Source organism: Cheilinus undulatus, linkage group 6 (genome assembly GCF_018320785.1).
Source record: "Cheilinus undulatus linkage group 6, ASM1832078v1, whole genome shotgun sequence".
NCBI lineage: Eukaryota > Metazoa > Chordata > Actinopteri > Labriformes > Labridae > Cheilinus > Cheilinus undulatus.
This window is the reverse complement of record NC_054870.1, coordinates 6,490,004-6,515,766: the sequence shown is the minus strand read 5'-3', so window position 1 is coordinate 6,515,766 and position 25,763 is coordinate 6,490,004. Positions and strand designations below refer to the sequence as shown.

Sequence of the window (25,763 nt, the reverse complement as noted above, 5' to 3'; positions counted from 1 at the left end):
GGAGGCATGTGGACGGAATACAGACAGAGGAGCACTGACTGTTTTCATGGTGAACAGAAGAAGACATGTCCTTCCCATGGTCCTAAAGCCCCCAGAATTCCTCCTCACAAGCAGAAACCAAGGCTGGTCAGGTACTGAGGCTGAAACTGCAGTTTAAACTTTCAATCTAGGGTCATACGTTTTTGTCTTTATATATTTTATATTTAGGAAAGGCAATATCAAACGACAATACTGCAATACCATTCTCTCAGACATTTTGGTGATTGATATTAAAAATCAATCATGGTCAGCTCAATCTGGCTTTATTGACAAAAAAGTACAAAAAGCTCTCTGAAATGTCAAATCGAAACAGATTTCTACAAAGTAATGGCAATTAAATATCAAATATGTAATGTAAAATAAGTGACTGCATAAATCACAGATCATCAACTGGCAGCCCGAGGGCCATATCAGGCCCCCCAAAGCTTCCTGTCTGGCCCCCAGAAGATCAGTAAGTTCAGAAAACGAGGAAATGAAGATGCTGTGGTTTTACGGTTATTGTTGGGCTTTAAATGTCTGCAGCTGTTAAACCCACCCCAAAATTAATATAATAACATTTAATATTGAAAAAGTTTTAGAATGACTAAACATTTGATCTATTTTTACAGAAATTTACTTTTCCGCCATAATAAGTACATTTAAAAAAAATATAATAGAAAAAAAGGTTAAGACTGGTGGAAATGTTACAAAGTGGCCAGAAAAAGAGATAAAAAGGAGTTAGACAGCAGCAAAATGGGTTGTAGGGTGGCACAAGGACAAAAATTGGCTGGAAAAGCGGTGAAAAGGGGTTAAATGTGGCATAAATTGGTAAAGAGGAAAAAAGGGGCAAAAAGTATCAAAAACAGGTTTAAAGTGGCAAAAATGGTACAAACACAATAATGAAAGCAGTTGAAAAAGTGGCAAAATAGGTGAAAAGTAGCAAAAATGGATAAAAAATAGTGGCACAAAAGGGATGAAACATGAAGGAAAAGTGGTAAAAGGGGATTCAAAAATAGCAAAAATTGGGTTAGAGACACAAAAAGTATCAAAAACTAACTGAAATATAGCAAAAAATAGCAAGGCAAAATAGAGAATCTGTGTCTGGATTTGGAAAGAGCTGTTCATGCCTGATCCCCGTACAACCTGACAGAGACCTATCCACACAGACTCAGAGCTGTGACTGCAGCCAAGGGTGACTCTACTAAACACCACAGGTGGGGGGAGGGGGTGGCTTTTTTTCTTAAAAGCCCTGAATTTTTCGGGTTGGTTGGAAGTATAATGCTGTATATACAGTCATGAACGACAGTATAGACACCCCTGGAATTTTTCCAGAAAATACACCATTTCTCCCAGAAAGCAGTTACAAATGTTTTTGGTAAAACAAAATTGGTGACAGTATTTGGTTTCACACCCTTGGGAAAAGATAACAGAAACCAATCGCTTCCTATAACCATCGACAAGCTTCTTACACCTCTCAACTGGAATTTTGGACCACTCTTCTTTTGCAAACTGCTCCAGGTCTCTCAGATTTGAAGGGTGCCTTCTTGCAACAGCAGTTTTGAGATCTCTTCATAGGTGTTCAATGGGATTTAGATCTGGACTCATTGCTGGCCACTTCAGAACTCTCCAGCTTTGTCTCCAACCATTTCTTGGTGCTTTTTGAAGTATGTTTGGGGTCGTTGTCCTGCTGGAACACCCATGACCTCTGACCCAGACCCAGCTTTCTGACACTAGGCCCTACATTGTGGCCCAAAATTTTTTGATAGTCTCCAGATTTCATGATTCCTTGCACACAGTCAAGGAACCCAGTGCCAGAGGCAGCAAAACAACCCCAAAACATCCTTGAACCTCCACCATGTTTGACTGTAGGTACTGTGTTCTTTTCTTTGTAGATCTCATTCTGTTTTCTGTAAATGGTAGAATGAAGTAACCTTGCAAAGCAGATGGATACGCCCGTTTCCTTGTTTCTCACCGGTGAATCCATCTTGCAAAGCGTCCGTCTAAACCGTTTGGGCCCAGTCAGAAAGTGACAGGACCAATCAGCAGGAGGGGCAGTACTTTCAGAGTTGTGATGTAAGCAAGCAGTAACAAGAGGCCGGTGCAGTTATGGTGGAAGACATTAGAGTGGATGCTAAAGCACCAGTTGTATCAGAAGTTGATGGCATTTCTTCGTTAAAGGAAGAACAAAGATCAGCAGTGAGTTGTTTTCTTTTCAAAAACGACAAAAGTCGTGTACTGACATGTCTACAGTCGCCATGTTTTGTGTTATGCAGTTCTATATGGATTTACTCCTCAGTCATGGCTTCGTCACGTGTTTTGTTGCTCTAATTGGCCCGTAAAGATGTGACAGACAGAACATTCATCCAATCACCCTCCGAGTTTTTTTCAAATGCTCTGCCCTTTCCCAAATGCTGTGTATGAGAGGTTTACCAGATGGATGTGTGATACACATCCATCTGGCGTGTCAGGTTAAGAATGACGTCCTTTTCCAAAAAGCTCTACCGTAGTCTCATCTGTCCACTAAATGTTCTCCCAGAAGGATTGAGGCTGACTCAGGTACATTTTTGCAAACTCCAGTCTGGTTTTTTTATGTCTCTTTGTCAGCAGTGGGGTCTCCTGCCATAGCGCTTCATCTCATTCAGATGACCACGTATGGTCCAGGCTGACACTTTTACACCCTGAGTCTGCAGGACAGCCTGGATTTGTGTGGAAGTTGACTGAGGATGTTTATCCACCATTCCAACTATCCTGTGTTGCATTCTTTTGGCAATTTTTCTCTTCCGTCCACGTTCAGGGAGATTAGCCACAGTTCCATGGGTTATAAACTTCTTGATTATATTACACACAAAGGAACAAAGGAATCTCAAGATCTCTGGAGATGGTCTTGAAACCTTGAGATTGTTCATAGTTTTCCACAGTTTTTAAGTCCTCAGACAATTCTGGGCTCTTCTTTCTCTTCTCCATGCTTGGTGTGACACACACAGGCACACAACACAAAGGTTGAGACAACTTTTATTCATTCTAACTGGCTTCAGGTGTGATTTCTAGATTTCCAGCACCTGTTACTGTCACAGGTGGGTTTAAATGAGCGTCACATGCTTGAAATAAAATGATTTACCCACAATTTTAAAAGGGTGCCAATAATTTTGCCTTTTTTCTTCTGTTTTTTTTGCGTTGTTCCAATACACATAAATGAAATAAACATGTGTATACCAAAAACGTTTGGTATTGCAACAATTTCTGGGAGAAATTGTGTTTTTTTGGAAAAACTCTAGGGGTGCCAATACTTTCGTCCATGACTGTATGCTATCATTGATAAATGCAAAAATAAAAAAATGTTGATCGCAACATGGAAATGTAATTCTTAAATACAAACTTTATTTACAAAATCCAATCTATTTTACAAGTGACAACTAACAGAGGTGTCAAGTAACTAAGTACAAATACTTCATTACTTTACTTAAGTAGAAATTTTGGGTATCTACTTTACTGGAGTAATTATTTTTCAGCCAACTTTTTCCTTCTACTCCTTACATTTTCACGCAATTATCTGTTCATTCTACTCCTTACATTTTAAAAATAGCCTTGTTACTGCTATTTCATTCCAGCTTGTCATCGTTCAATAAAACACAAATAAAAAAACCCGAAACCTATCCAGATAAATCGCGCCATCCGGATAGAGTGAATTTAATTGTGGTTGGATGAGAAGTATAAACATAATACCATTCTGACACCCTATTGGTTTGTACGTGATCCATCGCACCTTCAGACATTACAAATCATGTCACACTCCAGCAAGGAAATAGCAGACGTATGTAGCGTAGTACAAAGATGTCTGTGGCAGAGACTACAAGAGAACTGGAGCAAAATGTCCCAACCAATCACCAGTGAGGAGGTTGGTAGTACACATACTGTTTATGGTTCTTGAATGTATTTGCATTGTACTAAAATACATTCATTTTCAATGGGCATAAATGCAGCTGAAACAGGTGCATCCCAAATTTTTCAACATAAACATTTTAATATGATATTATAGTCATTATGGCCTTTAGAAAAATTTTTTGGGGGGAGGTGGGGTAGTGCACTATGGTAGAATGGAATGGAAAGTATAATGGATTGAATGGTGGAATGAAAAAGAATGGTAGAATGGAACTGGCCCCTGTGGCATGGCCTTAGCTTTTGTCCTTAATGGAATTTTTCCCCCTTACATTACTTTTACATTTATACTTTCAGTAGTTTTGAAACCAGTACTTTTACACGTTTACTTGAGTAAAAAGCTTGAGTTGATATTTTAACTTCTACAGAAGTCTTTTTAAACCCTAGTATCTATACTTCTACCTGAGTAATGAATGTGAATACTTTTGACACCTCTGACAACTAATGCCACCAACGCGCTATAAAAAGTCATTTTAATTTGTATTTTTTAAAATACAATCTTCAGTATTATCGTGAATAAATCAATATCTGTAACCCCATACGTTGCTTTTTTGTCCTTTGTTTGAAAATGCACTGTTTAATTTGTAAACTTTTACACCAAAATACTACCTTACCGAAGCAAAGTAACATAAAAAATAAATAATATACATTTTTAGGAAGCAGAAGTGAAAATGGCTGAACTTCAGCAAGATGTTTTATTATTTTAGAATGATAATGACACTTTTAGTGCAGTTAGATTGGAAAAAAAATATGTAAGCCCCGATATTGATTTTTTAGGTTAAATTGCATCTTTTTTGCTCAAACGATGCATGGATTTGTTGACATTTTAATTCTAATTTTGTGTTTCGAATTGAATAAACTCAGTGCATACAAGTACCTGGTAAGCAAAACATCTCTGGGGAAGCAGTCCCCTGAACAGTCCTTTGTTTTGGCTTAACCCTGGATATTTCACACATCTGGCTCCGATCAACACTGCCAATTTAAACTCACTATGATTAACTTATAAAATCAATAAAAGAGTAAAACATTCAAGGGGGTGAAGACTTTTTATAGGCACTGTACCTCACATCTTTAAAGCATCAGTGGTGTATTATCAGCACTTGTTAGGCGACTGAATATGAAGTTAAAAAACCCTCCTCTTTCAGTCTGAACTCTAGGTTTTCCGTTTCCCTGCAGTGATATGATTATATCAGAGAAGAACTAAAACAAATTTGGTGCAGATGGAGTCCCTTCAGCTTGTCGTACCTGGTGTCTGCCACCAGGTGTCACTAGAGTGTAATTAACCAGAGCACATACACAGTAAATCACAGCTTTTCCAGATGTATGCACACTAAATGGAACAATGCAGACATTTCTGAGAGCACTGCACATTTATGCAGCTGTAGCTATTCTGTCTCTCACTGTAGAAAGCAGGGACCCCAGGTTTAGCAAAGTGCAAAGAACACACTACCATGGTTTTATACCAGATTTAGCCAAGAAAATAAATGCTTGGACTACAATGTTACAATGTTACAATGTCATTTAGCAGACGCTTTTCTCCAAAGCGACGTACATTTGAGAGCAAGAACAACACAAGCAATGATCTAGACAAGAAGAAACAACATCAGTAAGTGCCATCAAGTGCTTCAGGTTCAATTGGACGCAAGTGCTGCCGTGTAGAGTTTAAGGCAGAGTAAAGACTAAAATGCGAGGCCTTTTTATGGACTAAAAGTAGACTACGTTTTTTGGGAGTTTTCGTTGACTAAAACTAGACTAAAACCAAAAAGGATAGAAATGACTAAAATGTGACTAAAACTAAAATACATTTCAGTTAAAGACTTTAACTAAAATTAACACCGCAACACATAAGACACACACACATTGCACACAAAATACAAGGAAGCAGAAGTTAATAAATATAAACAAATAAAACTAAGTAAGAAAGACACTTAAAACCTCAAGTAAAAGAAATCATTAGTTATAAACACAAGCTGACATAAAGGACAACATTAAAGAAAAAAGAGCTCCAGCAATGTTTGAGAAGGGATGGGTGGAAGCATAAATGCTTATTTGAACCTGCCCCTACCTACCATATTACTTCAATATAAAATACTGTGCAATCTAAGTAAGTACAAAGTGCAAATGTTACTACATTAAAGAGATTTTAATACCTGAGTAAATGCATTTATACATCCACACAACAGTGTATACATACACACACATCCTAGATACCTACCCTATTCATTGAAAGAGATTTTGATACCCGACTAAATACATGTGTACAAATGCCATGCCTACATATACACAGATGTATATATGTCGTTCATGTCTCTTCATTTTAAGAGATTATAAACCCTGAGTAGTTATATGTGTATACACATAACAATTTATACACATATAATCAAACATACCTACACTCCTATGAAAATAAACATTTTCATTCACACATTTCTACCTACCTATGCGATTCTTGAATACTGTATGATCTATTAATATCTGCTTATAATAGGACTTGTTGTTTTTCTTGGCTGGGTTTCAGAGCAGAGGGAAAATGGTTTTGGTGCTGCTTTGCTTAATTTTGAAGAACATCAGTGTTTTGGCAAAGCAGTGAGCTGCAATGAAAACGGCTGTACCAGCAGGTGGCTCCATGCTCGCTTTATGACCGTTTGTGACCCGCCAATGAAGCCTAAGAAGAAGAGGAAAACACCCCGTAGCCGTAGAAGAAGAAGAAACCTCTGATGCTTCCCGTGTCACAGTGCGCAAATGCGCATCCAACAGCACGGAGCTGCGGTGGAAAACGATAAAACAAACGTTACCAGGCTGGGAAACGACACGCTAGGGCGGAAAAGAAAACAGCGGCTGACGGGAAAGACTGAACCGAGGGGTACAGTCTGTGACACGGCAGGTAAGACGAACTCACCTGTGTCCCAGCGAAGCCACCTTCCTGTCTGACCACCGCGGGTATGTTTGGCAGGCCCACCTCGGCTCCTGAGCGCTGTCATCCAGTAACTGTCCACTGTTTATCCCGGGACCATCCGTGGCTGTGTTCGAACACGGCATGCCGGACTCCACCTGAAAAACGTTAATTTAAATAAAATCAGAGTTTAACCGGTGAAACGGAGACTGTTATATTGAATATGTGATCTTGGCTGAGCAAGATAGACTCAGTCCTCCATCCGGCGTGATGAAAAATCACTTTAAGGAATAGACAGCCCACTTTGGAGCAGTTTTTCACCTTAATTTGCCAACACCAAAGGCTCATTAGCAGCGTTGGCTTCAGAAGGTGAGAGTAAAGTACAGCCCCATCATCTGAAGTTGGATGCTAATCCAGATTAGCAAAGTTTGAATACGGTCACTTTGACAGAAAACCTTGTGGAATAGAATAGGGGCCTTTTATAGTGTTAAAAATTGGCCCTCGAACTCCCCAACCTCCTAAATATAAGGATTGTACTTCAGTTAGACGGTGCCTATGAGGCGTGCATGTCGCTAGCTAGCTATCGACTTAACTAGATGACAAGTGGGTTCTGAGCTGTTTAAGTGGTTAGATTGTGACATACAGATACAGTAGTCCCGATTAAAAGGGCGCCTTTATTGTCTGTTGGTGTCAAATCAAAATGCAGAGATCAGCAACGTCTGTTAGCAATGCACTTAGCTTGTTGCGTTTAGGTGTTACGGTGGAACGCGTTACCGTGTTAACTGCTGACTTAGCGCCGAATGTATTAAACTTAAGAGTCCGCGCGTTTAACCATATCATCATTTTTCACTACATAAACATCAGATTAGAATTCAAAGACTTCATAACTAAAAATTAGACAACGATGACTGTTTTCATCATAACTCAAACAACCACAAGCCCATTCGGCTGACTGTCACAAAATAGCACGGGCACCAGATACACCGTAACACTAGTAGCATAACATGAAGGGCCGGGCTATTTGCTGATATCTCATAACTCTACAAGTTTAACAGTTTGAAAAATGACCACGTGAATTATAAAGACGTGACGTTAAGACTTTTTAGAGTATATTGAAGCGGAAATTCACTTAGTTCCTACGTAGCAGACTTGTTAGACTTGATGTCTAGCCTAGATTGCTCAGATATTAGTCTGGCCCCTGGTGATGCTAACTAACGCCCAGCAGCATGTGTGACACCAGGACTTCAGAGAAAGCAGGTGCTCTGGTAAGTCCAGAAAGCGGAACTGTGTCTGAAAACCGAAAATGAAAAGCTAGTTTCAGAACCTTGCGTTATGACTGAAGGTGGGAAACACTGAGCTATCTGCTCCACAGATTTATCTGGAACGTTCTCCATAGACTCTTCATTTCTCCAACTCTCCAATAAAAGTTCACAACAGTTATTTTTCTCCTTCATGTGAGCTGGGGTTTGTTTTTACAATATCTAAAGCAGTATTACTCAACACTGCTCAACCAAAGAGACAAATTGTTGGAAAAATACCTCTACAAGAGCCACAGTCCACACCTTGGGTGTATGAATCCAATAAATTCTGTTTAGAGGACACTGATTATAATTTAAGCAGCATCTCCCAACCTTTTTTTTCTAAAGTCCCCCCACTCCTATCCAAGAAAAGCTAAGCCCCCAGGACCCACTTGGAAAAAATAAACCGAAAATTTCATTGTTTTACATCGAGAGCAACTCAACGTAACAGGCCTACAGACACTTGTTCTTGACAAAATATCTATAAACTGTCTGTTATTACAATGGCATATTAGGACAACATTAGAAAAAAATAGAGAATCTGCTCATTTTTATTTTACTTGAAACAAAACTAGAAAATGTTTACTTAAAAAGTTGTAAATGTATATTAAACAAATCTTAGAATTTTTGAGCTTCTAAAGTCTATGCTGCCCACAATAGGAGGTGCCTGCACGATTAATCGCGATTAACTATGATGTACAATTTGTACACTAACTTTTTAATTGCAATAAAATTGTCCTTTCAACAAACTTTGTTTAAGCCACTACAGCGCTTCCCTGCAGCCACAGTGATGTTAAAATTAGGGCTGACAGCCTCAAGTCGATTGGTCGATGACCTCATGTCTGACCAAAATCCAATTGGTCAAACAATCACACTTGCTACTTTAATTGGAAGAATCCATTTTTTTGCAGGGGTGAGAGGGGAGATGTCGTGTTATTATTTTTTCAGTTATCTAGTGTTACAAAATATAATTTAAAAAAGAAAATAACTATGAATACAACTATTCAAATATAATTTACTCATGCCTTTAAGGGTAATTAATTACAAGTTAAATACCCAGAAAGTCAAAACACTGTCACTGAGACCCTCCCACCAAAGTCGGTGAAGCGGTTTATACTCTGTTTCCCATTAATCGACAACATGCCGAAAAAGTCAGCATTGTGGCAACTTTTTGTGAAAAAGGATTATTATTTAATTACAACATAAGGTGGTTATACTGCAAAAATCGTAAGTTTTAAGGTTCATTTTGGGTTCATTTTGAATTTTAATTACCACCTAAATGCACTGACTACATTGTCAGTGATAAGTTTGATGTAGAAATAACATGAAGGTTTTTTTGTTGTTGTTGTTTTTTGTTTTTATTTATTTATTTATTTATTTATTTTTTGGGCCGTCCCACTACCAATCGATTAATTGATGATCTGGTGTGATTTTAGTCGACCAAGTTTTTCTTTGGTTGACTACAGCCCTAGTTAAAATAAGTCCACTACTGCTCCTTGATGTCTCAGTTCCCTTAAAAGATTCCCAGACAGCCCAGCAGACAAGTCAAAAGTCATCTTAACCTTGTCATATCAAACATTTACCTCTTTACTCTTCACTTGTTGCCTTTAAATTCATAACAAGTTCCTTTTTCCATGGTTAAGTTGAAGTCTTAAATCTACCTATAAAAGCGTGTCTCTATCCAAACAGTAAGTCGGTTACCGTTAGTCTAAGACCGTAAAAACTAAAAAATGACACAAAAAGCTTTGAATGCAAAATAGTGGTATTTTAGAAATCTGGAAATGGTGTGAATGGTCCTGAAGAGGTACAGAAAACCTGAGATTAACAGCGATTAAAATTGTAATCTTTCAACATCTCTAATATATATTAATCACAGCATGCAGAGAACTTGGTTTCACTTTTATTTCTGTAGTCTTTATTTTTATTTTATCTGTAGTCAATTGAGATCATTTTTGGTGTAAAACAGCTGGTTTGAGCCATCAGTATTTATTCCAATTGTCAACTCCATCATTTTACAAAAATACATTATCCTCTGTTAATTTTATTCTGATTATTTGTTTAAATACTAGCTAATCTACATGCAATCATTTTTATTTTTTTGGTTTAACCTTTATTTAACCAGGAAAAACCTTATTTAGATTTAAAACATTTTTTAAGAGTGTCCTGGCCAAGACAGCAGCAGCAGCAAACAGTTTCAGACAAACAAAAAGCAGTCATACACAGAAAACATAATAACAGACACGCAGTCTAGATGCATCAAAGGCAGACGATAACAATTTAGGTGGCTAATGTACAACTAATACAGCATCTGCAGCCAGATGCGTCTGCCTCAAAGTCTTTCAGCTTCCTTTTAAAAGTGTCCAATGAAATCAGTTCATTAGGTCAAATCTCTTTTTGCAAATCATTCCAGAGAAAGGGAGCAGCAAATTTAAATGCCTTTTTCCCAGCTCAGTTCAGATTTTAGGGACAGACAGCAGGTAAAGATCTTGGGAACAAAGATTAGCCTATACATTCCTGTCACCACTGACTGATGTAGGTCAGAAAGTAGGAAGGAAGCAACAACTATTTTACTTAAAAATATTTGATTAATATGGTTAATATTAAAGATGAAGTTAGAAATTCATGAAATTCAGAAATAAGATAGGCTACTTGTAATATGTGAAAAAAGCAGAAATGATACATTTTACAATTTTTATTTCTAAATATCATTACTGAATACCAATATTAGACCTGAAAACTCGATTTTCACCTTACATTATTAAAACGAAAATTAATCTGATTTTAGTGTGTCTGATGTTGTTGACAAAAATCAGAAAATGATTAGCAAAAAAAAAATCATATTTTGGAAAAAACAAAAAAAGAAATTAAAATCTGTTAGTTTAGACTTCAGTGCACACAAATATCCAGTACTGTAGTGAAACAAAAAAATAAAGTCAAGAATCAGAGATATTTATCTGTTATGTTCTTTCTTGCAAACATCTGATGGAAATATACAAAAAATAAAAATTGACGTTTAAAGCGTCCTACAAAAGTGTGGGAAACAAACTTGTGTGACTTGCAATGAATCATTCTTGAGGTCCAATTTTTCTCTTTTTTTAAGGTTTCCTGGAGGAATTATTTTTCAAAGACTAAAGAGAGCCACATGTTGCTCGGATTCTTGCATTGAGTATCAATGATCTAAAGTACGCTGCAAAGCTGTCAACTGAACTTTGAAATTTGATACTGAACAAGTCAAATAGGGCTGCAGGGTTAACGCTGTTGTCTCACAGCAAGAAGGTCCATGGTTCGATTTCCGATCCAAGCCTTTCTGTGCTGAGTTTGCACGTTCTTTCCGGGTACTCCAGCTTTCTCCCACCACCAAAGACACACTCATTAGGTTAATTGGTCACCCTAAATTGGCCGTAGGTGTGAGTGTGAGAGTGCCTGGTTGTCTGTCTCTATATGTCAGCCCTTGGGGCTGACTGGCCCACCCTCAAGTACTCCGCCTTTCACCCTATGACAGTTGGGATAGGCTCCAGCCCCCGCAACCCCCAATGGAATAAGTGAGGTATAGAAAATGGATGGATGGACAATACAAATATCAAAAAAAAAAAAATTCGATACCATGGCAAACAAGACTCCATAGGCACCAAAAACAGGTTCATTTTATGATAGGGATGTACAGGTATCATGTTGATTGAGATCAAATATGAGTACAAGAAGTAACATTTGGTCGCTCACGGTACAGACTACACATGAATACGCCGTAACATTATTGCTGTTCTTAAAGTTATTTTAAAAGTTTGTTTTAGTTTCATCTGATATTCTTCATCCTTGTGAGACCTGCAGATGTAATAATTGCCTACGAACATCATACAAATAAGCAGTTTTGAACATAACAACCCCCCCAAAAATTAGCAAATTTCCTCTAAATGAAATTGCAGTTGCCTAAACACAATTCTCACTAATGTAAAAACAATGACATGCACAAATTTTACATTTGTGGGAAGGTTAAAAGAGCCTTTTTACTACTGCCAGTGAGTTCAAGTCAACCTAAGTCCAAGCCACAATTAAAACATTTAGTCATGGAAATTTTTATTTTTGCCATGAGACAGGAAGTAGTTTTTTGGAGTTCTGAAACACTGGGAGGGCCATGGATCTTGGCAACGTGGATTAAAATGTGTCAAAACAGCGCTCTGATGGAATAATAAACATACTACAGAGACATGCTCACCTAGTTTTATTGTTTTTGTTAATTTCGAATGGTCCTCTCAGAATTATTTTTGGTATCAGGAGGTTTGAACCCTGTATGTTTAACACTAACAGTAACATGCTTCCTATTGCTCATTGGTGCTCACATCTGTTGGTGATGCTATATTTTAGTAACTAAATCTATTTATTTTATATATTTCTATATTGAACAATTTGTATGCCATTATTGTACAGCCCTTGCTGAATCTTGTGCTTCTCCTCTGTTATCTCGACAGCAACCATGGTGGGCGAACGCCGCAATGGTAACCTGCTGGTCCAGCTCGCCCCGAAGCTGCAAGCATATCCAGAGGAGCTAATCCGTCAGCGCCGCAACCATGACGGCCAAACAGAGTACCTGATCCGCTGGTGCCTCGTCACCATTGACGACGGCTCCAGCTCAGGAGGCGGAGCAAGCGAGGCAGGAGGGACAGGAGGCGGCAGCTCTGGGGTTGGTAGCTCTAGCGGATCTACTTCTGGAGAGAGCAAACCGCAGAACATCTTAATGTGGATGTCCACCGAGGATGTGTACGCCAACTGCCCCACCCTGCTGGGGAAGAGGAAGACAGACGCACAGCGCCCCCTGCAGCAGGAGAAGCAGCAGGGTGAGTCGTCAAGTAGTGGTCAGGCAAGCGGCAGCGAGTTTCCCACGGACGCCACCTTCAATGAGGTGGAGCTGTCTGACATGAAGGAGGATGTGAAGAACCTGGTGCGTCGAGCCAGGAAACAAATGGCCAAGAAGAGCGACTTCTCCATCAGCATTACGCACACCATCCATGTGCTCAGTGCCTATGCTAGCATCGGATCGCTGGTCGGCGTCTTCAAGGAGACAGGCGCCCTGAATCTGCTGATGGAGCTGCTGTGCAACAAGGAGACGCAGACCAGACGCAGCGCTGGGAAAATGCTGCGAGCGCTCGCCTCACATGATGCAGGTAACTACAAACAGCGGCTAGAGATGCTAAAGGTTATCTCTTCATTCCTGGCAGTGAATCAGAGCTCAAGGTGTGTCAGGCTGCAGGTACCCATAATTATGTCAGCAGCTAGAGGAATAGTTCAACATTCTTCACAACTTTAGTTAGGAGAGAAGACTAGGTAGAGGCAAGCATATTTACAAGAATGCTTATGATGGAGCTGGATGAATGCAAGGTTGAGCTATAGGTTCAGTGCTGTAAAGAAGTATCCACTCCTTTCATGATATCTTTTTTTTTTCTTTGCAAATTTGTCATATTAGACAAAGATAACCTGCAGAATTGTTTTAATTCAGCCCCACTGGAGGGTTTTCCAGTACAAACGGCCTGTTTAAGGTCATGCCACAGCATCTCAATCAGATTTTAGTCCAGACTCGGATGGGGCCACCTCAAAATCTTCATCTACTCTTTTTAATCCATTCAGAGGTGGACTTGCTGGTGTGTTTGGGATTTTTGTCCTGCTTTGTAACCCAAGTGTTCCGAGCTTGAGGTCATGAACTGATAGCCAGACATTCTCCTTAGGAATTTCCTAATAGAGAGCAGAATTCATGTTCGATCAATTATGGCAAGGGCTCCAGGTCTTGGTTCAGACCATCACGCTAGCACCACGATGTTTGACTGCTGGTCTGATGTTTGTTTGAAGAATTTGTTTGATGGAAAAAGACGCACACCTTCCACAAACTTTTGTCTGGTTAGTCCACAAACCTTTTTCCCAGAAGTCTTAGGGATCATCAGAATGTTTTTAGTGAAATGTGAGACAAGTCTTTGTGTTCTTATTGGTCAGCAGTGGTTTTGGCCTTGGAACTCTCCCATGATGCCATTTTTTCCCAGATTGGTTCTCATATTTGAATCATGAACTCTGACCTTAACTGAGTCAAGTGAGGCCTGGAGGTCTTTAGATGTTGTTCTTGGTTCTTTTGGGACCTCCTGGATGAGTCGCCCACGCACTCTTGGAATCCCTTTGGTAGGCCAGCCACTCCTGGGAAGGTTCCCTTCTGTTCCAAGTTTTCCCCATTTGTGGAGAATGACTCTCAGCATGGTTGGCTGGGGTCCCAAAGCCTTGGAAATGTCTTTGTAACCCTGTTAAATCATGTAGAGTTTGAAAAACCTCAGCAGGAGTCTTCTCTCTGTTTACCTGTCCAATCATCGTCTTTAGTCAGTGGTTTATGTGATCCCTGGCCTCCAGCTTTTAATGAATGATCAGATAACTTCACCAGCCATGCGGCCTCCACACCACTTTTTCTTGGTGTCTTTTATGTTTTGCCTTATCCAAAATCCAGTGGTTCTTTTCCTCTCATGGTGGTGGTGGTTTTACCGCAGTGTTTTCTCTGCAGCATCCTGTCTGCCGATTCCCCTTCACTGCTTCTGTGATTCAGTAAAAGCTGCTCAGACTTCGGCTCTGGAAACCAACCCTTATCTTTACCTGCTGCCTTTATCTGTCAGTACATTTACATGTAGCTATAGAGAGTCAAATCATCGTGGCAGTTTAATGTTCAAAATCCATGTAAGCATGTTAGTCTGGCTAAAGTTTTGGCTGGATTTTTATCGATTTTATCGATTCGTTGTTGCAGTCCTAGCAATATTGTCCAGTGTAATCGTAATCCCACATTACGGAATAGTGGACACTTAAGATGCTCAGTTTTCACAATCTGAGCATCTGTACTTGTCAGCAAGGTCACCAGGAAGAAGGTCTGGTAGTATCATGTTGAAAGGGACTGATCCTCTCCTACTGTTGCGGTGGTTCAGTAGTTCTCCTCAGTGCTTGTATTGTGGGACAAGGAAAGTAGTCCAGGAAAAATGTCCTAATAGATCTTTAACTGTAAATCTACTTTGCGTTTAAACTTACTGAGCATGTGCATGTGTGTTTTTGTGGCTGCTCTGCAGCGTGTATTTTGGCACCTTTTTTTTTTTTTTTTTTTTTTTTTTTTTTTTTATTTTGCTTTATGAGAATAGTTGTATCATGGGACTTCTGGTAATTTGTAATAATCTCAAAGGATGTCTGTGTTTTTAATCCTGTGTGAATCGACCATGTTGGTAATTTGTGGTGTAAAAATTCCATGGCAAATTACCATCAATATTTCAGTGCATATAAAGGTCCACAGGCAATTGTAATCCCGTACATGTAATTTAGTATGGCTGGGAAATTTATCGCAAATGAGATTATATCCCAATATGGCGTACTGCAATTTACAAATCGCAAATTTTGCAATATTGCTATAAATTGAAATATGTCAACATACTAGTTTAAAACATTTATTATCTGAGACAGCAGAGATTTTATGCAAACATTGGAGTGTCATTTTTAAAAAATGGTTTACAAAAATGGTCCTTTTCCTGTTGTATGTACTTTTTCTTAATTAGAACTAGTGATGCACGATAAGTATTTTTTTGAACCGATACCGATAACCGATAATTTCCTACTCCTGATGGCCAATAACCGATTTATATTTTTTAATTGTTGATTTAACAAAAGAAGTTTATTTGATGTGTTTATGCACATCTGGGGGTAAGAAGGGATTAATATGTAGTGAGCAAAGATATTTATAACTAATTTTATCTAATATCACTCGTGTTTTTCAAAAAACAAAGAGCTATTCTGACTTTATAACTGTTATTATAGTTAACTTTTTTAGTTAAACATTTGTGTACCAAGTGCAACATACACAAACAACTGACAAAGGTTTTCCCCCTTAAAACCAAATGATAACAGGCTGTTATGCTTAACAAATAGATATTTGGGGGTCTGTTTTTTTTTTTTTTTTTTTGCTGCTTAAGCCAGAATTAAAATGAGCTGATGTTTCACATAAAGATTAAAAATATGCACTGACGTTAGTCATATCAGAGATAGGTTGAGAATGTAAAGTCCACCGTGGTCTGTGGCTAAACTTCTGTTCCTAACGTTGATCAGACTGAATGAAACCACGTCAACCAGAGCAGGCAGGGATACGTCTATGAAAGTAGCGATGGATCAGGAGACTGTCGCTCTGATTTTGATATTATGACGTTGTGCCTTTTGGCTGTGGCAAACTTTCTGCAGTTTTCAATGCCTGCTTACGATCAGCGCTCTGCCTGGTATTAGCCGTTGACTCAGTCCTAATGCCCGCGGCTGAGGCTAGTGGCTGCTGCCGCTTTGTTTTAACGTCGTTAGGATGATGACTCTTAAGTGACCTATAAGAGACCACCTATAAGAGAACTTCTTTCTACTCTTTGCAACCTTTGTAGGGCAAATTCTACACACACGGTCGTGTTATCCTCCCTGTAAATAAGCAACGTGTTGTTAACATTTTAGCACAGGGGCTGCTTCCCCTTCTTCTCTGGTGCTTAACAGCGGGTCGTGTACTGCAGTGCCACCTGCTGTTTCGGAATGTGTAGTCTCGTGAGAAAGAAATGGCAGCACTGCCGTGCTGACAAAAATATATGTTATCAAGGCTAGTTGTCATGATATCAGACTTATCGGAATGACATAATAATTCCCTGTTATCGGCCCAATAATTATCTGCCCGATAGTTATCGTGCACCCCTAATTAGAACGAGTGACATGAAAACAAAAATCCCCGTTCAGTAAAGCAGTTGATATCAAATTTGCAATGTGAGCAACAATAATTGTAATTACATACATTTATATTTAAATCTGATCTGTGTATTTCTAGTATTGATTCCTTTGTCTATAAGCACTACAGCCATCACTGCTAACATCACTGACACATCAGAACATGACAATATTTAAGATGCTGCGAGTAAGAGCAACACATTGAGCTGCTGACTCCACAGATGTTATCTGTTCAATGAGGAAGTGGTCCAACAGACTTCTATGTGATGCATTTGATGTTTCAATCCTAATTTAAGTCTCGGCACAAGTTTTTGTTAAAGTCTTTACAGGAAGTTTTGAAGTTTGCAGTGATGGTACTGAGCAGCTACTGATGAAGATATTAAATAAAACTCTTCTTGCATCCTAGGACTAAACTTTTTTCAATTTAACATGAGCTGGTCGTTCTAATATTGAGTCTGTGTCAGGCCAAAGGTTCATATTAGAGGAAATTATCGTCAGTGTTGATCAGACAGGTAAGGACAGTGATCAGACATGCTGGATGATTGAACTTCCTCATTATTGTTGCACGTCTCCTTCCTCTCAGCCTGCCGGGGCCCAAAACAAACTTTCTTTTTCTGTCACATGTGTAGAAGATCCGGGCGAGTAGCTGAGAGTTTTTCTCATGAGTCATCGGGGCTGTGGCGAGGAAACAAACACATGAGTGTCATCGTGATACTCGCTAACACGCCCTGTTTATTCTGAGAGCGCCAAACTGGAGGAGAACTCTCACTCCAACTCCTTTTCTGGAGACCATGAACGCTCATCTGGCACCTCTGGGGCGACATCAGGACCCCAGCAGCTTCCCATCTCGCGCCAGTAGATTACTTAGGTCAGAAAATATGAAGAGTGAAAATACAACCCCAGTTCCGAAAAAGTTGGGTCACTCTGTAAACTTTTAATAAAACAAATAATTGTCAGATCTCATAAACCCATATTTTATTCACAATAGAACATAGCAGATGTTGGAACTGAGACATTTTACCATTTTATGAAAAATTTTAGCTCATTTTGAATTTAATGGTGGCAACACATCTCAAATTAGTAGAGACAGGGCCATGTTTACCATTGTGTAGTATCCCTCTTCTTTTAACAACAGCCTATGAACGTCTGGGAAGTGAGGAGACCAGTCGATGGAGTTTTGGGAGAGCAATGTTGTCCCATTCTTGTCAGATATAGGATTCTAGCTGGGTCTTCTTTGCCAGATTTTTCCTTCTCTGTTGCTCCAAATGTTTTCTATTGATGAAAGATCTGGACTGCAAGCAGGCGAGTTCAGGACCTGCACTCTTCTACTGTGAAGCCATGCTGTTGTGATAGATGTGGTATGTGGTTTAGCTTTGTCTTGCTGAAATAATCAAGGCCTTCCCTGAAAGAGACGTTGTCTGAATGGGAGCGTATGTTGCACTTAAACCTCAATCTACTTTTCAGCATTGATAGTTCCTTTCCAGATGTGTAAGCTGCCCATGCCACAGGCACACATGCAACCCCATACCATCAGAGATGCACACTTTAGAACTGTGCCAGCGGTCCCTCTCCTCTTTAATCCACAGGACATGGCGTCTGTAGTTTCCAAAAAGAGTTTCACATTTTGATAAATCTGACCACAGAACAGTTCTCCATGTTGCCTCAGTCCACTATAAATGAGAGCTGTCCCAAAGGAGAGGGTGGTGTTTCTGGACCATTTCTTCTTTCCATGGTCCAGCTTTGACTGTCATTCGTGGATGGCACGGACAGTGGTTTCTGGAAGTGCTCCTGAGTCCATGTTTTAAATGCAGTGGCTTCTGAGGGCTCCTCCAGCCTTGTCCCCTTCTCACAGAGGTTTCTCCAGATTCTCTGAATCTTTTCATGATATTATGGACTGTAGATGGTGGGATATTCAAAGTCTGGTCTTTTGCGGTTTTCATTTTCCTGAAATTGTTCATCATTTTTAGACGCAGTTTTTTCCACAGATTGGTGAACATCTGCCCATCTTTACTTCTGAGAGACTCTGCCTCTCTGAAATGCTCCTTTTATCCCTAGTCATGTTACTGACTTGTTGAAAATGAACTAGTTAGTTGTAAAATGCTCCTCCAGCTGTTTTAGTACCACTTACATTGCCAGCCTTTTGTTGCCCTGCCCTTACTTTTTTGAGATGCCATCAAATTCAAAATGAGCTAATATTTTTCCTGAAATGGTAAAATGTCTTAGTTTCAACATCTGATATGTTGTTTATGTTCTGTTGAACATAAGAGAAGAAATCACTCGTGTCCATCAAACAAAAATTCTTATTTTCATCATTTCAGACTCTTGAGGTGTAGCTATTGTGAAAGCTCATACTCTAATAATGATGGAATTAGGATCAGTTTTGTCGTCATAATTACAGATTGAATGTCTGAGATGCTGACCCCATGTTCGTCTACGCTGTCTTGCCACAGGAAGCCGGGCCTACGTGTTGCTGTCACTCAGTCAGCAGGATGGCATCGAGCAGCACATGGACTTTGACAACCGCTACACTCTGCTGGAGCTGTTTGCCGAAACCACGTCATCAGAGGAACATGGGATCTCTTTTGAAGGGATCCACCTGCCACAGGTAAACACGCCACCCTGTCCCTGTGACTTCATCCTGACCAGAAACCACAGGGTGGGGGGGTAATCTGTTCTAATGCTAGCTGTGTACTTCAGCACATCATCTTCACCATGTCTGTGTTTACTTAACCTGACAGCAGCAGGGAAATCATCAGATACTTACGCAGAGATATTTCAACTGTTAGTCTTTGTCCCTTTTGGACCCTTTCACATCCCAAAGACATCATCTAAATCACTAAAATTAGGACGTCCCAGTCAGAACTTGTCTTCAGTGATGTTTACATATCAGTATATCTACAGTAGAGGAGAATCCTGCTGCTCTCACCGCTGCCTCCATGAAAGTCTACTAAAGTCAGACAGCTTGCTGGATTTGCCATGTGTTTGGGTCAATAATGCTGCTGTTTGTGGGGTCGTGAATGTGTGCTGGGAGATAGAAGAAGTGGTTAGCAAGCCTATGAAGTCCTTTTTATTATTTTATTTATTTATTTTTGTAGCTCAAATTTTTTGCAGGAGAATAAAAAGGATTTAACAGATTTTTCTCCTCGTTTAGTCAGGGATTTTTGTTGTGATTTACCTGAAATCTGAACGTCTAACCTTTAAGGAGTCTCTCCAAAAAGGTTGAAGAATTACCCTGCCTGTTTTTGAAAGTTTTTTTTTATCTGAGCTTTTTAAATTTTAATGAAAATGAAACAGAACTGATCATTTTTGGCCCAAGCTGAGCCCAGGAGGCCCTCTCATGGAGTTGGACCCTCTTTTACCTTATTTTAAACCCACAGTTTTAAATCTTGGTGTAAAAGTTGACAATGATTTTAAATTGGATCAACAAATACATTCTGTTGTTGAATCCAGTTTTTATCATCTCAGGCTTTTATCCAAGATTAAATTGGTTTTATCTTTTAGCGACTTTGAGTGAGTAATTCATGCTTTTATTACTACATGGTTGGACTACTGTAATGCGCTTTATGTTGGTGTAAATCAGACTTCCCTCGCACACTTACAGTTAGTCCAAAACGCTGCTGCTCATCTTTTAACAGGCACACGAAAACATGACCACATCACTCCGATCCTGGCGTCCCTCCACTGGCCTTCCATTCATTTTAGAGTTCATTTTAAAATTTTATTGTTTGTCTTTAAGTCTTTAAATGGATCAGCACCCCAGTACATCTCTGACCTCTTAAATGTTTACGCCCACTCCCGGTCCTTGAGGTCTGCTGATCAGCTTCACCTCGTCGTCCCAAATACTGGAGGTGATCAAGCCTTCTCTGCATGGCTCCCAAATTGTGGAACAAATTGCCACTCGAAATTAAAACATCCCCCACCCTACCGACTTTTAAATCTCGTCTTAAAGCTAATTTTTATTCTTTGTCTTTTAATTCAGCATTAGAGTTGAGTGATCTCTGTCCTTTTATGTCTTTATGGTCCTAATCCCTGAGTTTTTATAGCTTTTATTTGTTTAAGGTTTTAATGTGTTTATATTTTATTTTAAATGTTTTTTATGAAACTCTTGCCTGCTTTTATGTCTTTCCTCTTAATGTTTTTACTTCTGCAGTGTTTGTGATATCTTTGATTTTACGATTTTACCATGCAGCACTTTGGTAAACTGGAATGCTTTTAAAATGTGCTATATAAATAAAGCGGATTGGTTTGGATTAGCGAGTTGAAGGGAACATTCCTGGAAAGTTGATGGTTTTCTTTCTAGATTTTTCTCACAGTTTGGTTGATCTCCACTTGGACTTGTAACCTGTAATCCAAAACGGAAAATCAGGGGAATTTAAGAAACCTTCCTGGAAAGTTTTTGGATTTTTATCTTTATTTTTCCCAGAGGGTTTTTGTGATCTCCTCTTGGATTTTTCCTGTAATCTAAAGTGGAAATCTTAGAGGATTTTTGGGACTCTTCTTGGGAACTTTTTCAGTTTTATCTAGATTTTTCCCAGAAACTTCCAGGATTCTTCTATGGGACTTCTCCTAGAAGTCTAAGGTAGAAACATCAGGGAATTTCACCAACCTTTCTGGAAATTTTTTGGAATTTTATCTGGATTCATCCCCCAGAAACTGTTGGTAATTTTCTATGGGACTATTCCTGTAAATCTCAAGTGAAAACATTGGGGGATTTTCAGAAATCTCCTGTTTTTTTTTCCCAGCAACTTTGGGGATCTTTTCTGGGACTTTCCCTGTTAACACAACTTAGTAATTGTTAGTAATTTGATATGGATGCTGAAGGCTAAATATCTTTCAACAGCAGCTATAAGAAGTTTTACAGAACCTTAAAAAAAAAAAAAAAAAAAAACGTTTTCCAAGAGGTTTCCAGTTGTGTCTCAGACTTTTCCCTGGGAATGTTTAGGAATTGTAAGCAACCTCTCTGGAAACTGAATGAAATCCTACCCAGACTATTCCCAGAAAGTTTTGGTGATCTTTTCTTTGACTATTACTGTAATCTAAAGTGGAAAATGAAGGAATTTTAAAAACCCCTTCCTGGAATACGTTTGGATTTTACCTGGATTTTTCTCGGACACTTCCAGGAATTTTCATCAGCCTTTGTAGAAAGTTTTTAGAGTTTATCTGGATTCTTCTCCCAGAAAATTTTGTAAATTTTCTGTGAGACTATTCTGTGAATCTGGGTAATTTTCAGAAACCTCACAGAAACCTTTGGAATCTTACCTGGAATTATTTTCCAAAAAACTTTTGGTGTTCCTCTCAGGGACTTCTCCTGTTGACCTGAAGTAATTCGATATGGATCTTGAAAAGCTAAACATCTTTCATCAGCACTTTTTAGGCACTATTATCTGGAATTTTTCCAAGAAACTTCATGGAATCTTCTCGAGAGTCTTTTCCTGTAAATCTGAAGTGCAAACATAAGAGAACTTTTAGAAACCTTCCTGGGAACTTCTAAAATTTTATCCGTTTTTTTTTTTTTTTTTTTTTTGAAACTTTGCTTACCCTATTCTTTCCTAGGAATCTAAAGTAATTTCTAAAGGAACTTAAAACTTTAAAAATTTTGAATCGCAGCTATTGGGACTTTTTACTCAACCTTTTAGTAATTCTGTTTCCAGTCAAACATCTGGAATTTTCTCTGAAAATGTTGAAACCTTTTTAAGCCCCCCCCCCACAGAGGGCATCGGTCTAGCATTGGTATCGGTCAGTATCTGTCCAATTATCAAACATCGGCCATCATAAATAACGCGTGCATGAAAGGATGTCAGTAGCCAGAGTTTATCTGTTGTTTCCAACCTTTTTTTAGTTTGCCATCTAGTTCACCTGACTACAAATAGGAAGTTTTTAATTTGGTAAAAGTCATCTGTTGGATAAACCCTGGTCTGTTTTTATTGTCAAATGAGAGAAAGTGTTGTCAGTATTGGATCCTTGCACCAAAAGAAGTTATGAAAACATGTATCTTATAGGCCATTAAGTAAATTTACTGTCCTTGTGTGATTTTCTATTCATTATGTCCTCTGTATGTGAATGTAGCTCCTAGCTGCTAAACCTGATTTTTATTCCATGTTTAGATTCCAGGGAAGCTGCTGTTCTCCCTGGTGAAGCGTTACCTGTGCGTCACGTCTCTGATGGACAAACTCAACACGGCGGGGGCGGACTCTACCTCTGACAGACAGGATGCCAGCCCCTCTCCTGCCTCCTCCACCAGCACGGCCCACCAGACGGAGCATCTCCGCATCCAGCGAGAGTTCGACTTCACCATGGCCATGGCCAACTTAATCTCAGAGCTGGTCCGAGTCATGGGCTGGGACCGGAACAGACAGCCTCCTGATGGCTCCGTCCATCGCCCAGGAGGAGGCGGGATCTCCTGGGAGGAGCACGGAGAGGAAGCCCGCCCCGTCCTCAGATCCATCTTCCAGCCTCGGTTCTGTGCTTCACCTGTCGTCCTGAGCAGCAGCTCGGCTGTAGCTGCTCCCGCTGCCACCTCACAACAAAAGAAGAAGACAGGAAACGGGTTCAAAACACGCTCCGACTTTGCCAGCCGCTCGGCTTACGTGGAGTACGTCCAGGACAATCTGAAGAGCGGCATGATGGTCCGCATGCTGGAGGACTATGAGGAAGTGAGCGCAGGAGACGAAGGAGAGTTTCGCTACAGCAATGATGGCTCTCCACCTGTTCAGGTGAGGCAACGGAGCGCTGATACACATGGAAGTTGTTTTGGTTGTTCTGGGGATGATGTCGTCTTACCTGAGACAGATCTTTAAACTCAGATACACAGATACAACATGCTGAAATGTAGTCATGTCAGCCATGTCCCCAATGATGCATGGTTCTTATCTGTCTTCAAACCGAAACATAAAGGTTAAAAAGAATCTGCATGCTTCATTTCTTGGTCATTGTTAGAACACAGATATACCAGCAATCTTTCCCTTATGTTGACTGTCTTTTGGGTGGAACTGGCCTTGCCAGTGGTTCCCAAAAGTTGCAAACAATGGCATACTATTTAGCTAAAAGGGAGGGAAAATGCCCCCAACATACTAAGCTTAACAAACATTCTGTCCTCTGTCTTTGAAAGATAACGCCATCCTTTTAACCCAATAAGACATTCCCTCCTTGCCTTTGAAAGATGTCATCATTTGAAGGCTAAAAAAATTCCAATCCCTGTGTTGAAAGATGTCACCCTTTAAAGTCTTTAAAACATTCCATCCTTGCCTTTCAAAGATATTGGCATCCTTTAATGTCTGTAAAAATTCAATACTTGCCTCTAAAAGATGATGTAATTCTTTCAGTCTTATAAGACACAAAATCCTTCTTATCTGTGGAATCTTTTAAGTGTTTTTGAGTCTACTACAACCCCCAGTCTTTTCTTACCGCTGTCCAGACTTTTTTGGAACTTGTTGCAGGCGTCAGATACATTTTGTGCTCCTTCTGCAGCGATGTGTGCTTTCAGTAGTAATTAGTGCAGGAAGATCCAGGTCCTAATGTAGACCCAGGCCTGCTCTCTGTCGTTTTCTAAATGACACAAACCGTCTTAATAGATATTTCTGCGGTTACAACTTGGCTGCAGTAACTTGATCTGCTGGTTGTTACATGAGTGCCTGTAATGGCACTGGCATGTCAGCTCTGATATCTGTGAGACATGAAACCTGATTCAGGAAGTTCAGTTTTACTTAAAAGTTCAGTTTTAGTTAAAAGTTGCCCACTATGGCCATTTCTTAGGCACAAATGGAGGACAAAGGCCCCCAATGTCCGCAGCTTCACAAACATTCCATTATCTGCTTTTGAAAGTTGAGGTCATCCTTTAAAGCCTATAAAACATTGACCTCTGCCTTTGAAAGATAATTTCACCCTTTAATGCCTGTGAAACATCCAGTTCTTGACTTTAAGAGATATCAACCTTTGAATCTTGAAACCGGAGTAACGATGTCCCTTGAACTGGCAAGGAGGAAACTCTTACTCCACACCAGTTCTATCCTCTTATCCAAAAGTTATGGCCTTCTATTTAAAAAAAGAATTAAGGGGAAAAAATACTCAAACTTCACAAATATTCTATCCTCTGCATTTAAAGATGATGTTGTCCTTCAGAGTCTGTAAAAAATTCATCCTGGGCCTTTGAAAGATAATGTCACCCTTTAAAGCTTGTTCTTACCCTACCTTTGAAGAAAATGTCAACCTTGAAAGCTCATTCCATCCTTTCCTTTGAAATATGTCATTCTTTAAAGCCTCTATTTTAAAGAGCTTGAAAGCTGGTTAAATGTTCCACCCTTTCCTTTGAAAGATGATGCCAGTCTTTGAAGCCTTGTAGACATTCCATCCTCCTGGTTTAAAGATTTCATCCTCTGAAGCTTGCATATCATTTGATCCTTGCCTTTGAAAGATCTGATTCATTAAAGCCTATAAAATATCCCATCCTTGCCTTTGAGGAAGATCCCATCCTTAAAGCCTAGAAATATTCAGTCCTCTGCCTTTGATGATTTCATCCTTTGAAGCTTGTAAAACATTCCTTACTTGCCTTTCAAAGATGTGATTCTTTAAAGCCTATAAAATATTCCATCCTTGCCTTTAAAGATGTTGTGCTTTGAAGCCTGTTGTGTGAAGGTATTTCACACATTAAGACCACAAACGCAGATCAATAATTATAATTATTAAAAAAACAGCCCTCCCTGGTTCTATTGTTTCATTTAATACTGACCTTTGACCTTGAGAGTCTAATCAGTTCATTCTTAAGTCAGAGTGGACGTTTATGCAGCTCTGAACCTCAAAGCGTTCCTGTAGTATTGCACATTTTTGAAACAGACGTCCCAACCATTCTTTAGTTTTAGTCCATAAATGCCCTCCTC

The 25,763-nt window shown here is 39.4% G+C and overlaps 1 protein-coding gene across 3 annotated transcripts in view; it reads left to right on the top strand.

The window, feature by feature from the left end:
- Window positions 1–6,666: 6,666 nt before the first annotated feature.
- Window positions 6,667–25,763, top strand: part of LOC121511494 (cullin-9) — a 58,609-nt gene continuing 39,512 nt past the window's right edge. For all 3 annotated transcript variants that reach the window (XM_041790222.1, XM_041790221.1, XM_041790219.1), the window contains exons 1-4: window positions 6,667–6,838; window positions 12,612–13,304; window positions 19,341–19,495; window positions 22,995–23,603. In XM_041790222.1, coding sequence (XP_041646156.1) covers window positions 6,697–6,838; window positions 12,612–13,304; window positions 19,341–19,495; window positions 22,995–23,603 — 1,599 coding nt within the window. In that variant the 5' untranslated portion in view covers window positions 6,667–6,696. The remainder of the gene's footprint in view (window positions 6,839–12,611; window positions 13,305–19,340; window positions 19,496–22,994; window positions 23,604–25,763) is intronic.